This window comes from Contarinia nasturtii, unplaced genomic scaffold (assembly GCF_009176525.2).
Source record: "Contarinia nasturtii isolate CC-2019 unplaced genomic scaffold, AAFC_CNas_1.1 Cnas_scaffold_129, whole genome shotgun sequence".
In the NCBI taxonomy this organism is placed as follows: Eukaryota; Metazoa; Arthropoda; class Insecta; order Diptera; family Cecidomyiidae; genus Contarinia; species Contarinia nasturtii.
In genome coordinates this window covers 1,373,819-1,394,641 of record NW_022197486.1, presented here as the reverse complement: position 1 = coordinate 1,394,641, position 20,823 = coordinate 1,373,819, and the positions used below count along the sequence as shown (strand labels likewise).

At 33.8% G+C, this 20,823-nt stretch overlaps 1 protein-coding gene across 6 annotated transcripts; it reads left to right on the top strand.

Moving 5' to 3' along the window:
- The first annotated feature begins 234 nt into the window (after positions 1–234).
- LOC116344609 (membrane-associated guanylate kinase, WW and PDZ domain-containing protein 1) lies at positions 235–20,036 on the top strand. Of its 6 annotated transcripts, none has more exons than XM_031773258.1 (11): positions 235–503; positions 10,492–10,639; positions 15,045–15,207; positions 15,302–15,545; positions 15,695–16,057; positions 16,155–16,707; positions 16,811–17,754; positions 17,822–18,016; positions 18,089–18,359; positions 18,494–18,508; positions 18,577–20,036. In XM_031773258.1, the coding sequence occupies exons 2-11, from the start codon at positions 10,633–10,635 to the stop codon at positions 18,876–18,878; spliced, it is 3,057 nt and encodes a 1,018-aa protein (XP_031629118.1). In that variant the 5' UTR covers positions 235–503; positions 10,492–10,632; the 3' UTR covers positions 18,879–20,036. The 6 variants fall into 6 exon arrangements, with proteins under 6 accessions (XP_031629118.1, XP_031629085.1, XP_031629110.1 ...); XM_031773225.1 differs by having other exon boundaries at positions 10,484–10,639; XM_031773250.1 differs by having other exon boundaries at positions 235–539.
- The last annotated feature ends 787 nt before the right edge of the window (positions 20,037–20,823 follow it).

The following is a 20,823-nucleotide window of genomic DNA, read 5'->3' as shown; positions in this document are numbered from 1 at the left end:
AAATGATTGAACATATATTTTTAAATCACATATTGACAAATATACGTTTATTTACGTGAAACAGAAGCTTAAGTACTAACATTATGTACTCAACCAAGTAAATCGGTTTGATTGTCACACACCAATACATGTATGTAGAATGGTTTAGTTGATGCTGATTTGGTTCGTTTACGGCTGCCACCAAAGTCTGTTATGAATGTTAAGTTTACGTTTCAGTGTGTCGTTTCGTGTGCGTTTGAAACAACGTATTAAATTCCGCCGCGCGTTCGAATACATTTTTATGTTATTTTTTTTACCCTGAAGTCTTTCTGTTATTCCTGTGTACTTATTTTTAACCTTATTTGTGAAGTGCAAAACAATGTACAAAGTTTGAACGGCAGTTAAGAGTGTGAAAGCAACGGGAAAAAAGCAAAACAAAAAAATAGAAAACATATATATCGAAATTATTTATAATCAAGACAAATTGGTGCGAAAATCCGTTCGTCGTCGAGTCACAGTATCTGGTACGCATTTCGTTGGCTTTATTTTTGTTATTGGTGGTATGTGTGTTTTTTTTTTAAGTTCGATGATCGTTCTGCACACATTTTTTTGTTTCGATTCCACCACCAAGTGCAAATAAGTGTTGTGTATCCATCAATTAAATATAGATTGTACGATTTGAATTCAAGTGATTTGGTGTGACTGTTTACTCTGTGTGCACGTAATTCTTAGTGGCGAGGTTGTTGTTAATTTTTTTCTCTCTTTTCTTATTCGTTTCGATTCAATCAATCTCGTTCTCGTCGTTTGCGGAAATTTATATGTTCTGACAACGGTTTTGCCGTTTGTATTGGTAAATATTTCACTCTTTTTTTTCTTAATCGAGCAGTTGTTCTTTCGCGAAATTCACTTTATGTATGTGATTGCCATCTTATTATATTTTTTTTTGTGTATTTCGTAAATGTGCTGCTATTATTATTACTCATATGTTTAAATTCGTTTCGTACAAACATTGTGTATATGGTTGAATTTGTCCAGTTCGTGTATGAGTATCGCGCGCTATGTTTGTACGGATAAATTTGTATATAAATAATATGCGATTGTGCCAGAAATGTGCCATTTTTTATGTGCAGTTGGTATAGTTGGATTTGAATAAAAATTCCATGAAATTTTGATATTTATCACGCCGGCAAAAGAAAAATGAAAACGTTGTGTTAGTCACACGGTTTTTCTATCTCCATTGGATGTATACTTTTGTGCATGGCTAATTTCATTTCGGATTCTTTTTTTTTCTTGCTCAAGCACCGATCGTCATGATCTTGCTTCCAAAATGTGAATGGTATGTTGAGTATATTATTTGTTGCAAATGCAAATCACTACAACTACTAGACAATTCATAATAAAAAGTCGTGTATGTTGTGAGAGCGCACCTCAAGAAATATGAATATGTGAAACGGAAAAAAAATAAGAAGAAAAAAAACCACCGACATTTAATCGGGCAGCTTAAGGAGCACAACAATCGTTCATTCGCTTGTTCGCGCGCATACACTCGGCAATCGCCGTGGATGTAGAAAAAAAAACGTAAATATGTTGGAATTTAAGAGAGTGAGAGATACAGTAACAAAGCAACAGCACAATGGCTTTATATGCAATAGTGGTCATGATCTATGCGCGCTTAATTGCCGCGCATTTCAATTATCTCAGAGTCTGTGTACGACTTTCAGCAAAACCACGAACACACACGGTTTGGAGTGTGTGACGAACACACGACTGCGCAATATTCATGGTAAGAATGTACAGAAAAATTAAGATAGAGAAGAAAAAAACAACGGCCGCGCGAGATGGAAAATTCAAGAGTTGATGGAAGTGAATGAATAAATGAATGTAGGTAAAAAATGCATTGAAATACCGTGAAATCTAGACACTAAATCCCAGCAACAACAGCGGCCGCATATCGATCGGGGTTGGTTAGACTGGATGGTGTGCGCTCATTCCATTGAGACACAAAATGCCACCAAATCGAAATGGTTCATTTTCATATCTCTGCTTTCATTTCCTCTGCATTGTTCGAAACGAAATTAGAAACGATAGAACGTTTTTATTTTCTCTCTATTGAAGAACGTAAAGTGCACACTTTTATTGACACATGGGTGCATTTTGATGCGCTTCTCGTGTTTTTTTATTCATAGAAAATAAATAGAGAGATAAAATGAAAAAGAAAAAGATCACATTTAGCCCCGTAAACTAAGAATAAAAAAATACGTCCACATAAGGATAAAAATCGTTGGAAAAACGCACTATTCATTATGTTGATAATGTGTAAAGAGAGCGAATAAGAGAGAATGAATCTAAAAGGAACAAAATATATAATATAACGAATAATAAAAGATGTGTGTTGCACCATGACGACGATGTATGTATATATATATAGAATAGTATAAAAGATAGAGAGAGAGGGAGAGAGAAAAAGTGTAGTCAATTCAACATTCAATGCAATCCAATCCAATCCAATCCAATTCTCTTCAAGTCAACATCAAGTCGACTCACATACAAGTTCATAATCGTAGTTTTATATTTATTTTTTCCTTCTTCTTCTGTTCGCTGTTCTTTTAATCATAAGAATGAATTTTCAACGATTTCATCCACTTCGTGTACATCAACATTATTAAAATAACGTTCATTGTTTACCATGCATGTATGTGTTCCTTCGTACGCATTGATGTGGACGCTATATTATGCACCATTTCGAGTGGAAGTAAAAAAAATTCGTTGAAAATAAACATAATCAAATCAAATTAGGCACATTGTTGATGCAAGCGCCTAATGTTCTAAATAACCAACAATATTTAAGGATCATTACCAAATTTTCAATGACAACCATCGTCGCGTCATTCTCAACAAGTCTTTAGAGACTCTATTAAGTGACATCAAAAGTTACAGTTAATACATGTCATACAGAAAAAAACAACAAAACTCAAATATTTACAGCAAACAAAATATCAATAGCACTTGACTTACATATAGCGTGTGATTCATATGTGTATATTTCAAATGGTACGGTGTGTTTGGGTAACATGGTTGGTGCAATGTGCATATGTGCGCGCATTTGTTAAAAAATAACAACTGCGTCTCCTGGTCGTACATGTGCATTTGTTGATCGTCCGTTACGGCAACGTTTCTCTCTCGCTCTCTCTCTCTGTTACTACGTGTTTTTTCTGCTTACGTTATGTTTCGGTGAGAAATGGTTGATTTTGTATGAGAGGAGGAGAGAAAGAGAGATGAAGAGAGAAAAAGATATCCACGGAAAAAGGAAGCATTAGAATCGTATAGATTGCATTGAGAAGAGACAGTATTACTACTCACACAAAATCGATCAATTGTTTCTGCTTTCAACTAATTCATAATATAGTATTTTTCGTCTTGGAATATTCTTGCATTTTCACTTTGCAAGCAACAAATGCTCTCTTGATCGACATGTGTGCTGTTGTCCACATATATGTATGCACTGTGCATATAACCTGATGCGCCTCTCTGTTGCACACATCATTTTAGCTATGCAACGAACAAGGCAAAATGAAACACCCGACACACCATCAGAAAACGAAATGAGAAGCGAGAGAGAGAGAGAGAGAGAGAGCGAAGTAGCAAAAGAAAAAAGTTATTAGTGAAAGAAAATATTCATTTCGTTGTATGCATAATGTAAAAGTTTTGCCTGTAGAATATTCTTTCTCTTTGACTGTTTTTCTGGGATCTTCAGTTGTAAACAAGTGTTGGTATGGTGGCTGTCTCATAAAATACGGGCCTATGTGACAATTTCTTTTTCATATAGAATATTAAACATTCTCTTTCTATCTCATTTTACTTGTCACTTCAAGCGCTACACCACGCAAAATATTCTGCCACACGAACACATGCGCTCAACTCTGCTTACGCTGTTGTTTTCGTTGTAGTTGGTATTATATTACCGTTTTTAGCTGACCGAAATACGAAAAAAAAAATAATAACACCAATCTCTGTATGTTGGTGCATTTTTATCATATCACATCGAGAGAAAAAAAAAACTGAAACCAACACATATAAAATCTCTCTCCAGCACAGTATCGCATATACTCTATTTGCATGCTTTGCACATACATACTCCCATATCCTCAAACTATCTCGATCGGCTTCGCGAAAATGTTCCTTTTGACACTGCTATTATTGTTTGCGCGGCAATAATTTTTTTTTGTTCAATTCATTCTTCTCTTTTTCAATTCCACTTGAACAATTCAACCGATGATATTCTTTTTTATGTTCATTTATCTCTTTCCATTCGTGCATGATTCAGAATGAATATTTGCACTGGCGAGACGAATGAGAGGAGAGAACAAGAAGAAAAAAACTATATGCATTGCATGTCATTTGTGTTTATGTGGACAGTTCGTTTTGTTGTTGTTGTTGTTGTTGTGTATAGCAAAATGAGAAAAAAACGCAGTACAAATTCCAAATCACGAATCGTCATTCAATAAATGGCACATTCAAAATAGCAACAAAAACAACCGAGATCGACATGTTTTGCACTACCAAACACCGATTACTAGTCACTAAACTTCTCATTTCTTTTATTACTATTATTGTAATATATAAATGTTATAAAATTATAGCACGATTCCGACACAAACACGCACATTGTTTCTGTTTAATGCCACTGTTTGATGTTTGGATTAGCGCTAAAATGATCAAATGATTTTTTTCTCACTTTAAAACGCACCTTCTTCCTTTCATTTTTTTTTCACTCTTTCGGCAACTTCGAAAAGAGATTCATTCATAGTTTATTTTTCGACGGCAGAGCGATTTCATTGCGGTAAGAGCTTATTGAACTAACAATAAAATATGAAATGATGAATTCCAACTGTCATCAATGAATAAAAATGCTCAAAGCAATTATATTTTTTTTACATGTCTTGCGGTAAATGATGGTTGATTGGCCACTAGAGTGAGAAAAAAAAGTAGAATGTGTAAACTTTAAATCTTATTTGCATACTAAAATCAAAGCGAAAAACAGTATCGAACGCTTTATTTCATTCGCTTACGGAACGTATTGTCGTGAACGTGATATACTGCATAAGATCAATTTCATTTCAATGTAAAGCATTTTGCGTGCTTGTTCAATTTTTCTGTGTTTATATTACAAACATGCCGTAACATCTTTCCTCTCGCTCTCTCTCTCTCTCTCTCTCTCTCTCTCTCTCTCTCTCTATCTCATTAAATTGTAAATTGATATGTATAAAAATAGATTACAACGCGTGCGATATACACGTCGTTTTCAATCTCATTATGCATATGTCCGCACACGATATTTTTTTTATATCCATTAAATACAGTTTTTTGTTGCGTTTGTTCGTTCATTTTCTCTCTGGACTTGTACATGGTAAAGCATTTTATAGCCGCGAAAAATGAATCCCACATTTATCAGAACATATCAAGAACGATGTAAAGTTTCGACATCAACACTGATTGTTTAGAGTTTGAAAGAAAAAAAAACTCTATAGAAGAGAGAATCTCGGCTCAAACTATTGTTTCTATTTAAATTTGATTCAAATTTCCGTTCGTTTTGATCTGGATTTCGGCCTTTAAACAAACTTGCGCAAATATTTACACACCCACACAAATGAACCATTGTTTAGTCATCGTTATCTAAATCACAAAACTTGAGTGCGTCTTAATTGCGTTCATCCAATTTAATTTAATTAATTTGCATGGATTTTACCACACACATACACAGATAATCTACAACGCCCCTTTTTTTATGTCCAAAGGTTACATAAATACATGCATTGTATTTTGTTTATCACACTCATTTTACCATAAAATCATTGAGAGATGGAAATCTTTGGTCGTCCAACGCAAAGAATTCACAAACGAATTCATCATGAATGGACTTATTCAACAAGGCATTGCTAAATGTCATCGGAAACATTATCTATGGTTTGTCATGAACAAAATCTGAATAAATGGGTCTGTTAAAAATTATAGCTGAGGATTAGAATGGTCGATTGCAAATATATGCCTTCAATTTTATAATTTTCAATTGCAATTTGAAATTACTAGTAGTGGTAAAAAGTGCATGAAATTCGATTAAAATCTATAAAGTAAACGGTTTAACTCATAGGTTCTGACATAGAGCGGAGAGGTCTGATTGACCACAGTAGCGTTTGAGAAACCTTCAGCAATTTAGCGCCCAGGAATTTTTCAATTTTTTTATCGATACGTAATCGATTATGACGTGAGTGGAATCAAAATCATCGTATCCCTCCAGGTTTGCCAGTGTCAGAACCTATGGTTAAATTAAGTCATTCTCACTCATCTGTATCTCCAATGCCATTGTTCATTCAAGTGGTCATCAATTTAAAATTTATAAATGCACCCACCTAATTAACGCATATTCAGTTGAATTCTTTATGGAATGATTCTATTAACAGTTGAGTGCTATTTATCTATGAATGCATACGCGCGCATACCACCATGTGTCTCATGCAATTGCTCAATATTCATTTGCAATGAAACACTGACCATTGACAATACGCCATTGTGTGAAACACCCAGTTTTTATTTTTTCTTCTTCAACTTTTCACTGTAAACACAGACATACATTCACGCACACACCGTACATGCTTGCATAATATAACGATAAAAAGAGCAAACAACTACTTATAATAGAGTTTTGTTATTGTTGTAGAGAAATAGTGGGACGTTTCATGGTATCTTTCTTTCGCTATTTCAAAATGGGTATTCCATCGGTGACTCGATTGTAATTGTGTTTGGCATGTCTGTGTCTTTGAGTCTCTGTTTTGTATCTGTCGACGGTTAATAATTCGTTTGTTGTATTCCCATTCAATGTTATAGTTGAAAACAAAGAGACAACGAGACAGCAATACCAACAACAACAACAACAGCAACAAAAAATGAAAAAAATGAATGATTTACTTCAATAATAATAATAAAGATGTTTTCGGTCTGGTCACCTGACACACACATCACGCGCAACATCACCCAATAAATGAATATATCCATAAATGGGGCGATTTAATTTGGACAAAGTGTTGGTGATTCATTTCATTCACATAGAAATTGAATGTTATTTGTCCAAAATAAAGAAAAAATAAAATCATAATAACAAAGAGACAGACAAAGCGGGAATGAGACAGAGAGAATGCATTGAGTCAAACGCGAATGGAATAAGAGCAAGAGAATGAAGACACAGAAAAAAGTGAATTTCGTTGTTGTTGGTTTTTCGATGAAGTCTTGAAGTTTTAATGATCACTCTGCTTGTCCTTTGACGACGCGTAATTCGATCGGTATTCGTTTGTGTGTGCAAGTGACCAATCGCGCGACTCAAAGAACGTGAACAATAACAGCAACGAAAATGACAATATCATTGTTTGACTGCAAGATAATATCAAGAGTTTGTCATCCGCATTGAATGCTTTTAGAATGAATACACAAACAAAATAAAACGGCCACAACGGAAAATGGAATGAAAAAGGAAAACGACAGAAAATCTTTTACATTGAATAGAACACACTCATTCAATGCATATACGCACAAGCACACATATTTACGCTGAATTCCATTGTGGTAAACGAGTTTTTCGTGGTATTTGATGGTAAGCGGTTGTGTGCCGCTAGCTTCTTTTGAAATTGTTCTTGAGCTACTCTCGTGTCCATGCTACGATGACTCGTTCGTTCGTTCGTTCGTACGTTATTTTTTGTTGATCTTTTCTCTCTTTCTCGCTCTCTCGTATTTCGTGTGATTCGTGACCGCTTTACATAGTAAACATAGTATCAAAGTGACGTCAGCAAATGAAATATCAACCAAACAAACAAATAAGCATCATACACTGGTTTAAGTCAGGCCCAACTGAAGAGAGCAAGAGACATAGTCAAATGGCCGATATCAAATTATTTGTAGAAAAATGTTTGTGTGTGCGAGAACTCATATTCTTTCATCTCATTTACTTCTCTTGCGCTCGGTTTGCGTATGTGTGTGAGATTGGTTGTTGGCCTATGCACATTCGCGTTCGAATCACATTACTTCGTGAATTGAGAGAATGAGACAAGAAATTTTAAGATAAAATCAATTTGTACAGGTGAATCAAATTTATATGTAGATTTTGTGGTAATGTCGTCCATCAGTACGATGTGTGTAACCGTTTTTAGCTGAATCTTCTATCGTTACGACAAAAACGGGTTGTTGCTGTTGTGTTATCGTCATCATCGTCATACACTATGATGATGGCCATATAAAGCGCAAAACTAAAAAAAAAACTAATGATGATTAAGCCGTTTAGGAAAGACATTTGGGACCGAAAAATACCCATCATTTTGTGAATAAATTGTGGCAAAACAACGGGTTAATAAAAAATGAAAATAACAACGAACAAAAATCAACAGCCGCCTGTCATCCAAAACACCTTTTCAAGACATAAATTGAATGTGAACGCACACGTCCAAACAATAGACCATTTCACACAATCAGACAATCTATTAACAATGTTATGTGATACGGGACGAATCACTATTCGTTGTCGCATCGATCTATCTAATATCTTTCTCTTGTATATTTTTTTGTAACTTGAAACGGTGAAACACACACACACACACGAACGCAATGTTTCACCTTTTAATTTGAATATTTAAATTAACCACATACATATTTTGCACACAACCATTCGCTACGATCTAAATTAAAACGGGACTTTGTCACTTCATGCTTGAATTGGAATTGAATGTTAACGATTCAAATCTATTATTATTTTTTTGTTTGTGGGAGATTGTGTCTCGAAAGACTTAAATTACTGTTTTAGACTGATGCTATTTTTTGTCTCTTAATTTGATGACAATATTCTTGGTGAAGCATGGCTATTTTTTTATATGAATAAATCTTTCTCTCTTACATGGGATTAAATGTATTTTTTTTAAACAATTCGAGCATATTGAATGAGGAACCCATTTCCCGTTATGTAATTTGTATCGGTTGTGATGCTTCTCGTAATATGATATCCGATCATTTTATCGAATTTTCTACTATTGATTCATGGCGCCGCCACCGTGATGGGATTTTTTTCTTATTCAGCATCAATTTAAATTGAAATTATAAAATGGAATGGAATATAAGATTTCAATGGGTGCGCGAATTAACACTGCAGTGAATGGAAACCACACCGGCTACAAACGATGATTTACTGTGCCATTATTTAAATCATTTTTTTTTATTATTGTTTGTGGGTTCAATTTCTCGCTTTTCTGGTTAACTTGGTTAACCGCATTGCGTGGATTCATTAAAAACGAGTCATTCGATATCATAACCAGCGTACACACATGCACACAAAAGTCGTCCACTAAATGAAATTACGCACATTTATCGAACATTAATATGTGCCGCTTAAAACTTGACACTGGACCACAGTAAATTTTACAATCGAAATCATTGTAATGTATTCGTACGCATCAATCGTGTTGTCTCTTAATTTGTTCAAAAGCATCTCGTCCAACATTTTATTTATGAATAATAATTTCCATGTAAATGAAAACGAGGTAATCGGTTCCGTTTAATCGATCCGGAATCAATGAGTATACGTTTTTTTCTTCATTTATTTTGGTTTATGGCTTGGCAACTGACGGTGGAAACCACGCAACACAATTCACTGACGAATATAATTCAAGGATAAAAATCGTTCATGAAATACGTTGCTTCATTTCTGTCAACATTGTCATTTTGGTCGATTGTGGTACAGACAAATTCATAAAGCCAATATATAAGTGTAAATGAAATTAATTGGTTGTATACAATGAAGAAAAAAAGTGAAATGAATGATGTGCGAAACGAATGTACAAGAGAAACATGTGGACACAAGTGAAACATTGAAACATTGATGTTTGTCCAGCGAGAGAGATTGATTTTTTTTTGTTCATTTGTTGTGAGTGGACATAGTAAGTGCAGCAAGTAAAACTTAGAGTAATTCAGATAAAATGGAAGCAGTTAATCAAAGTAAATTGCATCAATTTCCATTTAATTGGCGAATAATAACGAGATAGCGGGATTTTGCTTGTGTGCACGTAATATGCAAAAATGTATTTAGAATTGCAACATTATGGTTAAAATTGCATATAATGGTTATATGTATACCATAATATACAATGGCTATGAGCAATAAGAGTACGTGCGCACATGACTACGATGTTCGAAATTACATTGGAAATCTTTGGGTGAAATTGGTGAAACGTCGCTGAAACCATTTATGCTCGTTATCCAAGTGAAAATCGCAATCACAGCCAACAACAATATGATAACAGAAATGAAAATCCCTTTAATCTTGGATCTACACAAAAGCATTCCATTTAGCCTTTTTCTACTCGACTCTATGATCATTTTGTTTTTATTTCATTCTTCTTCTGTTGAAACTCTTTTTTTATGTATATAATTGATTGTGAGTAAATTTTTGTTTCTTTTTTCTCTCCCAAAACAGGTACATAGAGAATTGCATACGGTGGGGGCATGTCATAATCGCGAGTCGCGCAACTACGATGGAGAAAATACAATTTAAATGAAAAAAAAGAAAAAAGGGTCACAATCTCAGCTCTTCGATCGTATAAATTTCACTGCATCTGATTCACAATGAAAGGTAAGTAGTGGTAGCAGCAGCATCAACAAGAAAAAAAAAAGAATTCAAGTATACATAAATGAAAGATAAGAAAGTTACGTTTTTCACGTTTTTGCGCACAATCACTCATTCACTCTCTCGTCTGTCTGTCTGATTGGCCATGTTTACGCCTGCAAATGAATGAGTCGCATTTTGATTTTAACTCGAGGTGTTCATTTCTATCTCTCAACCTGCTATCTGTGTGTCGGTTTTCGGTTCGCCTTGCAACAACTGTTGTTGGTTGCGACAAGTGAAATGAACATAAATATACAGACACCTTAAAATCTTGTGTGCGTTAAATGAAAGTCACTTCTTCTTCTTCACTCAACGATTGATTTCGACGAAAGAAGAAGAAGAAGACGAAGAAAAAAATCACAATCGCATTTTCATTTTGATCACGAGTTTTGTTGAACAAATTGAGAGAGAAAAAGAGAACTACCATTATAGCTCGGATTCATATCTTTCGTTTTGTTTTCTTCAATTTTCATAAGTTTTTGATTGCATCTTATAAGTGAATTTCATTGCGGCATTTAAAAAGCGAAAGTTGAAATTTTTCACCATCATAAATGCAGAGACACATCACACGCATATCAATTGTCGAATCGAATTGCATATCGTAAATTATAATTATTTTATATGATTCACAAACAAAATCAAAGTATGCGTGAATCATCGACGTCTCTCATGGAATATAAGCATGCACCATACACAGAAAGAGTTCACAGTCCGGCGGCAACACCATGTCAATAATACGAAAAAAAAGAAGAAATTTTTTATGACCATATTTTGCATATTTCAAAGTTTAACCGAATGCATTCCAACGAAATACGCCCATTGTTATGCGAAAAGAATGGAACAAACGATTTTTGGTCATTCGTTTTTTTTTCTTTGGTAGAATATTCCAATCGCAAGGTTCCAGAAATGATCATAATAAAAATCCGCCTATTTAACAGCAGTTGGAATTGCGTCGAATTTATATATATTTAGCAGCCATGTTCAATTGAAAAAAAGTATATGTGAATTTACAATTGCATTTCCAATTGTTCATTGAGCTCGTTAACAAGATGATACATTTTATTTGTTTTGTTGAAAGATGAAATAGACGCATAGACACACATGGTGTGCACATCGAAGTTCAATGTACACATTCGATGCAAAAACACATGTGCTTGATCTCGTCCGAATCGCACACGGCTGTGAGTCTGAATTTAGATTTGCCATGATTTTTTTTCATCATCATCGTCGTCGTTGGTTTTTTCGTTGTGTCTCAGCCGAGCATAAAAGCAATTTCATTTGAATCAGAAGTGAATGGGGGCAACGAACAAATTGTGTGCACATGCACATTTTTTTTTCAACAAGCGACAATTCGGGAAGTAAATTGTGAGAAGAAAAAAAAAAATAATGTGCGTGAATGTGCTTACAACAAGAAAAAAAAACCAAATTACCAGACAAAGAAATAATCTGTGGGACAAACGAACGAAAAAAAAATCGCACACACTCACATCACAGAGTTAAGTTTGGAGTTTTTCTGTCTTCAAGTTTAAAATCTGCGCATTTTGATGCAATTTTATATGCCATATTTGAGACTGGCAATTGCGATGGCATCGCTCTTTTCTCAATGCACTTGCGGAACCTTTGAATTCGCTCACATTACAATTTGGAAAGCGAAAAAGCAGCTACCACATTGTACCAGAAATGCATTGTAAACGCAATTAAAGTATTGTTTTTTTCTTCTTCTTCTCTTTTTTAATTTGTCGACGTCTTCCTTTTCTTCCATATATGTAAAATGAGTAATTGGAACCCTATCTCAATTTCCGCCCACTTTTTACACCGACTATGATGTGATCATGCTTTGCTAATCACAAAAGAATGCATAATTTTATGATGATGATATGCATTTTAACGTCCTTAAGCACATACATGCCACGCTGACAATATAAACACTATGTTCTAAGCTGCATTTAGAATATTGTTAAAATGCAGAGGGAAACACCAACGGGCCCGCTTCAGAGATGAATGATGAGCGCAAAACAAAAACACCAAAGATAACAGCAAAAGAAAGAGAGAGCGCGTGTTCAAATAGAAAACATTGAGAGATAATTATAAATGTAAACAATGGACATTATGCAATGTGGTGAATGTATTTCGAGTAAATTAGCAAAAAAAAAGCAAAAATTAATGCATACGATTGACGCAACCTGAATGTCAGAGTTACATTTATAATGTGTTGATGTGAGTATGGTCGGGAATTAGTTTGCGTGTATACGTGCAAACGCCTTGCCATGAGTAAGACATGAAAAATGAATAAGAATAAAGAAAAAGCAGATACAATTATCCACCGCGTATATAACATTATTCACATGAACTTCGTTGAGTTCATTGATAGAGAGGTAACCGTTTATTTTCCGCAATGTACGTAGCTGTTATCGAAGCACGCTCGCGCCGATAACGAACCAAATGAACACTACAAAATGGAAATAGTTTATTGTCTATTCGATTTTTCAAATGGAAATTTCTCAGATATGATTGAATTCCATTGAATTTTGTTTACAGCCCATGCACTTACTCACCATAAGCGATGATGAAAGCAAGAGATTGTCTGCTAAATCAATTGATGTTTTAATCCCCGTTGTTATTCAAAGTTTTTATTTCTTTTTTTAAGTGCAAATTAACAGACACACTACATCATTCTTTATCAAATGAACGGTTCGACTATTCTATTTTTCTCAATTCACAAGTGATTCAACGAATGTTTTATTTTATTCAAGTTTTTGTTTAATTCAATTTCAAATGAATCGTACATATACAGAGAAAGAGATTAAGAAATGCATCTTCCCATAATGCGCAAAGAAGTATTTTGGATTTGCACATGAACTGTTTTATGTTATTCAATGCATTTTATCATCGGCTTAAGAATAGAGCTCATTTATAAATTCATTGAATGAGTGTGAGGCTTAAAAAAATCTAAAACATTTTATTGCGGAACACAAAACATAATATAGTTGAGAATAACTCGTGTTGTCCCACTATTTTTTTACAGCTGGATTAGATTGATTTAGCCCGGCCTCATAAACATAAACACTCATTCATAAAAAAACAATAAAAAAAATCAACATTAAATATGCTTAAAAAAGAGCGAGTGCTTGTTATTTATTGAGAGAATATTGTTTGACGGTGTTTTATCGATAATTGTTGACGTCAAGTCCGTTATGCGTTATCAGTCCGAAAAAGTAAACCGAAGATGAACACTTCATAATCTAGTAATTACAAATAAGACATTATGAAATCAATCCGTTTTTTTTCAAATTCTTTAATTATCAGCCAACAATTTACAACGGAATGTTATTGGAAACTTGGTAGCAAGCTATGAATCATGTAGATTTCTCTTGAAATTAAATTAGTATTTCTCATATTTTTCACAATATCGTATAGTTATTTATTTATTTATTTTTCGTCTTTTTTTGGAAATAAAATTTGAGGTCATTTCAATTGGTTATAAAATGACACTATTTTAATCTCAATGGCAGTGAAAAAAATTCAATCTTCATTGTGATTCATCTTTTCAAGTGAAATAAAAAAAAGAACAAATACAAAACCATATCTGAAATTGTTTGAGAGGGCGAGAAAAACAGCTAAGAACATAACAGAAATTCATAGTGTTTGTTTATTGGCTGGTTGAGCATGAGCACACTCAAACTTTAAAATTTAATTCAGATCAAAAGTGAAACGTATTTTATAATTAGGGACAAATGTGAGATAAAAAAATTATTTCAGGTCAAACTAACAAACAAACAAACAAATACATTCAATATGCCATTTCAAAAAAGAATGAAGAAGAAGAAAAAAAACTGTAAACGATACGGTTCATTCATCTGAATGAATTTTCAGTGTTTGTAATTTGCGTTTCATTGCTGCATCGTGTGATTCATCTTTGTTCAACTGCTTTATAGCTGATTCATACAGAAACAGAAACGGTAGAAAGAGAGAGAGGACGTAAACGAGACAAGAGCGCAAGATAGAAAGAAAAAAGAGAAAGAAAATTGAATTCATTTAACACTTTAGATTCGGGTACATAAAAATCAAACGGACACAAAAATTTTACGTGAACGATAACGAAACGAGTTCGAACAATCTAAATTGACAGCCAATAATAGTATATCTACATTAACTGTTTGGCCAAAGCTGACTACTTGACGCCCGTTAGATGCGGTAGTTTTAACGTGCCATTTTATACAACCACAATTGAATTATTTATTGAGTGTTTTGAATAGCATTTTTGTTGTTGATAAATCATCATTTTGTATGCGACCATAATTTTCCTTTATTGATTTTTATTATTATTTGAGAGAGTTGATTTGATTTTTATTTGATTTTTTTTTCTCTTCAGATCCATCATCGAAAAACTTCTACCATGCACCACCCGTTGATCGTCTGACGATGCCGTCGATGAATTTCTTGCAACAACAACCGGACGATGACGATGGCCTAGGCCCATTGCCACCAAAATGGGAAAAAGCATACACTGAAAATGGTGAAACCTACTTTATCGAGTAAGAAATCATTGATATTTTATGTGATTCATATGAAACGGTATAATTGGTATAAAACCCATTTTGATGTTATTTATTTATATTTTTTTCATAGTCACAACACCGGCACATCACACTGGTTGGATCCACGTTTATCAAAATTTCAAAAGAAATCGCTCGAAGATTGTATGGACGATGAACTACCGTACGGTTGGGAAAAAATTCATGATCCACAGTATGGTACATATTTTATAGACCATGTCAATCGGCGAACACAATATGAAAATCCTGTGCTCGAGGCAAAACGACGCAATTCTGAACGCAAAACAAATGGAGCCAATCAATCGGCTTCGTCAAAGGTGAATTAACTGTTTTTTTTGCATAATAAAAAAAAAGTTTGCACGATCAAAATGCGCACCAATATTCTGGTTTCAATAGGAAAATTTGCCGTTTTATTTGATGAAATCGACTTCATTTTTAATAAATGTTTTGTTTTTCTTTAATTTAGTCACTAAATGATGAGCTGATGATGCGCCAAAATGAGTCTCAGTCACAGCAACAACAGCAACAGCAACAGCATCATCAGCATCAACAACAACAAATCCAATCGGAACAATCCCAATTGAAACCAAATCTATTTACCAAAAATCCGTCGGAATTACGAGGTGAACGAATAAATACCACATTATTGAAATCGTCACGTGGTCTCGGCTTTACGATTGTCGGCGGTGACGATAATATTGAAGAATTTCTACAAATAAAATCGATTGTCGCAAACGGACCGGCATGGTTGGATGGTAAATTGCAAACCGGTGACATTTTAGTGTATGTAAATGATACATGTGTATTGGGTTTTACACATCATGAAATGGTAAATGTGTTTTTTAATTTATTGTTTTACGATTATTTTCCGATTACTTATCGATTATTTTAAATTTTATTCTTTCCTTTTGTGATTCTCCCCTTAGGTAAATGTGTTTCAATCAATATTGCCGGGTGAAACGGTGACATTAGAAGTGTGTCGAGGCTATCCATTGCCATTCGATCCGAATGATCCAAACAATGAAGTGGTAACAACAATTGCCGTTGATGGCATCAATTCAGATCCGGAAAAGTCACGCATGCTAATGGATTTAAATATGGATGGAAATTATAATTTTCTTGATATGTCTGATACACAGTCGGCAAGTACATCGGCCAAGCATAATTCAACGTTAAGCCGACTCGAATCGAGTTCGGTGCGCAGCGATATAAGTGAAAATTTTGCAAACGAGTCAAAACGTGATTTGATTTCATCAAGCGATAAACCGGAAATTTTAAATATTTCAATAGTAAAAGGACCGCTTGGATTCGGTTTCACTATTGCCGACAGTGCTTATGGTCAAAAGGTGAAAAAAATTCTCGATCGAAATTGTTGCAAAGAATTGAACGAAGGTGATTATTTGCTTGCAATCAACAATACAAATGTTATGTATATGTCACACAGTGCGGTTGTTCAAGTGCTAAAAAATTGCCCAAAAAGTGAGTATTACACTCGATACACTCCAATTTATTATTTAGTTATTTTCTTTCGGTTCATTCGTAAACCGATATTTACTTATATATTTCGATATTTTTCGAACAGGTGAGGAGGCAATTTTGAAAATTCAACGTGGCAGCTATTTTAATGGTGGCAACATTAGCGATAAGCCAACAAGTCGAGTGCGGCGTGTTATTGATTCAATCGATCGAGCCGCTATAATGAATGGTAATGCATCCAAAGAAGCGTTAAATTTGTATCGCAGTAAAACACCAACGGCAGATCTGTACAGTACACAAACGAAAGAAATTTTACCGATTCGATCGAAAACACCGTTGGTCGATACACGAAGTCGTGCAAAAACACCAATGAGCGAACTTAACGGTGGCGAAGAGGAAGTCGACGGTACAATGCAATCACACAATGATGGGACAATTCATGATTTAAAAAATATTGCAGCAGCCGATACAAAATCAAATAATAGCTTTCCCGATCAAGATTCCATCAATAATGAGGCACCTTTTATTGATCCATTTCCAAAATTGGTTCTAAATTTATCGGATCGCTTGGCTGAAGCATCGCTGGGTGCTGGAAATCATTATCAAACCAAGGATCTTTCAAACATTCGCCATAATCATTTCGATAGTCAACCCAATCTCAATAATTTTGAACAAAATAGTGTTAGCAGCGGACATGACTTTTATGTGAATTATAATTCGAATTTGGCTAGCGGATATACAAATTCACCGAGCAATAGCATATATGCGGCCAGCGCAAATACAATGCCAACACATATGAAAATGCCACTGATGGCACCCATGCCCACGTATCATCATGAGCATTGCTATTGTTTTGAATGCCAGAGACAATATCGATATCATAACATTTTAATTGATCGCCGCAAAGTTGGATTTAGCCCATTGGATACACATGCACCAATGGCATCGCCGCATCCAATTCATATGAATCAACCACAATCGCCACAGCATTTACATCAAGCACATCATGAGAACAACTATTGGACGAAAAACGATATGAAAATACAACAGGTAAATTAAAAACACAAGTAGTTATCCATATTCGCATCAAAATCACATTCCATTCTGTCATTTACAGCAGGAAAACTTTGGCTATATGTTATCAGAAGTTACACTCGAACGACAAACAATGGGCTTTGGTTTTCGTATAGTTGGCGGCACCGAAGAAGGATCACAAGTTACTGTTGGTCACATTGTTGAGGGCGGAGCCGCTTATAATAATCCACGAATTGAAACGGGCGACGAAATTTTGAGCATTGACGGTCATAATGTCGTAAGTGAATTAAATTTGCAGAAATGTGATAGAATTTGAATTTAAAAAAAAATAAAATTTACTTTCTCTCAGGTGCAATCATCACATCATCGTGTCGTCGAATTGATGAGTGATGCTGCGCAGCGAGGCCGTGTAACAATGATATTACGACGACGTGTTCATGATCCAAATATTGCAAATCTTCAACATTTACAGCATCATTCACACCATCAACACGTACAGCATCCGCATTTACAACGTGATTTTGTCTATCCATACGATGTGATTGTTGTTCGAAATGAAAATGAAAGTTTTGGCTTCGTTATCATTTCGGCATCAAATCAATACTATAGTTCGACCATAGGTAAGCTAACTAAAAAATTCATAAATACCAACAAAATCTGTCTGTTCTTTTCATTAATCGAAAAATAAATAAAATGTCAACAAATTCGTCATTAATATAAATAATTTTGGTTTGTGTTTTTGGTTTCGTTTTAGGAAAATTGATTCCAGGTATGTTCAGTTGACAATTAAATCAAATGTATTTTATTTTTTAAATCAAAATTTAATATTAATTTCAGGAAGTCCAGCCGATCGTTGTGATGAATTGAAGGTCGGTGATCGTATAATTGCTGTGAATGGAATCAATATAGCTGGTATGAGTCATGGCGATGTTGTAAACTTAATCAAAGAGTCTGGATTGCATGTTCGTCTTACCATTGGCAATCCAAAAGAAACACTACAATCGAATTCAGTTCACACGCAACCAATCAATCCAAATAATAACCTAAATGACCCATACTTCGAGCACCGAAACAATGGCCTCGTCTCGATTACAAATGACAATTTAAACGTAGACGTTTATCAACCGAATAATCATTGAAATCATAATCAAATCTTATTCTTCTCATTTGAATTTCTTCCTCTCGAAACAATTTCAATCAGTTTATATAAATATATGAAAGAATTCTGTTTTTTTTTTAAATCGATTAGACAAAAACAATAAGAAAAAAGACTGAACAAAAACTACAAAAGCAATTAACCACAAATTGAACACACAAAAAATAACCATAACAACAAATCAAGAAAGAACAATTCTAAATTTGATTAGAAAATAAATGAAACAAGATGCCTTTTAATCCATAGTCTCAATGAACAAAGATGAACAAAACAAAAACTGAATTTGTAGGAAAATAGAAATGTAATAGATTCGCTCGCTTTTCAATTCAATGTGTGGCCTCTTTATTATGAATCGCACGCCGTGAAATGCCTATTCATTTCGATGTACGATTCTCATTTATACACTCTATTTGACCAAACAACTTCGCCTTATCGCAAATGAACACACAACAAATATTAGCTCGAGCATAATTTTACATATATAGACAATTTACTAAAGTAAAATAAAATACATTTTTATTTGTAAGTGTTTTTTTAACTCCTGGATTGTAACCATTTGATGATATACTAGATGGACATTTGTTTTATATATTTGTTTTATAACATTTAGACATTTTTGTAGGGAATAATATTTTATTGATACATTTATATACTTATAAATATATATATTTATATTTTAAACGCATTTATCCACATTGCTCACATAGTACATAGATTTATTCTCGATCTTTGATATTTAAATATACATATATGCTGCGTAGAAGTACAGACAGAGAAAGAGGGCAATTTAAAAAAAAAAAGTTTTAAAATGTACTTAATACGAAAAAGGAGAACAGCTTCTAGTTTGACTCGATATATTCAAAGTAAACATGAAAGTTGTACAATAACATTTTAATTACTTTATACATATAGTTTGAATAGAAGATAAATGTAAGAATTTCGCAATAGCGTCAATATTATCAAAAATAAGAAAAAGAAATTAGATTTTAAAAAAAATGTTGTTCGGCCGCTCAATCGTACTCAATCAGTCATCTTAAGCGAAATCATTTTGTGTAACATATAATTTAGATGTTTAGATCCAGCATTTGTTCGAAATAATTTTGAATTGCAAGCAGAATTCATGCAACATCAATCAAACGAATGGACAACAAATTTGTTTTATTTTTTTTATTATAGTTATTCGTTATTTTTTCATAAAAAATGCGCATTTTTTCGTTTGTTTCAATCAAACATATTTCAACAATAAATGATTTATAGATGCAATAAATTTTAGAATCGAGAAATAGAGAAAATAAATTTATATCAGTGCTTAAATAACTACTATTAATTAAACTGAACCAAACTGTATCCATGTATATTTAAAAAAAAAAATGTTTGAATAAAATCATATAACGGATTATTAAGAATTTAATGGTTTCATTCATTTCTGAATCGTTAATATTTCTACTACCATTTCCAAATCCATTCAAATCATTGCCTCCAAAACAAATCACGCACCTCTGATTAAAAAGTTGTTGGACGACGACGTCGTCGGCAAATGAATTTAGCCAAAAAAACAACGTGCATCGTACGAAAGAAAAAACAATCGCGGTGTCGATGGCATTCATTGTAGGTGATTGTGTGTAGCGGTGTTGATTGTGCAAAATGTGAATGACACACTAATACATCGACAAACTTTAGACTGTTTATCCATTGTCAAAGTTCTTCCAATTTGCTAGAACCATAGTTTAAGTATCGAAACATCACGATACTTAACCGTTAAATGCAAATTTTTACTATTTTGAAAGGCATAACGATGTATGTATGTTAAAATGTCTCACTTAAAAATGTATTATTTCGTGAGAAAAAGTACTGAACTTGCATTAACCTCATAAATAATTAATAAACGAATTGAATTTTATGTGAACGCTGTGAAAAGTGATGGTGTG

Bases quoted from the DNA above. Each gene is read 5' to 3' on its own strand.
- LOC116344609 (XM_031773258.1), top strand. The intron at 16,058-16,154 runs GTAAATGTGTTT...TTCTCCCCTTAG, and splicing joins GTTTTACACATCATGAAATG to GTAAATGTGTTTCAATCAAT. The intron at 17,755-17,821 runs GTAAATTAAAAA...TGTCATTTACAG, and splicing joins ACGATATGAAAATACAACAG to CAGGAAAACTTTGGCTATAT.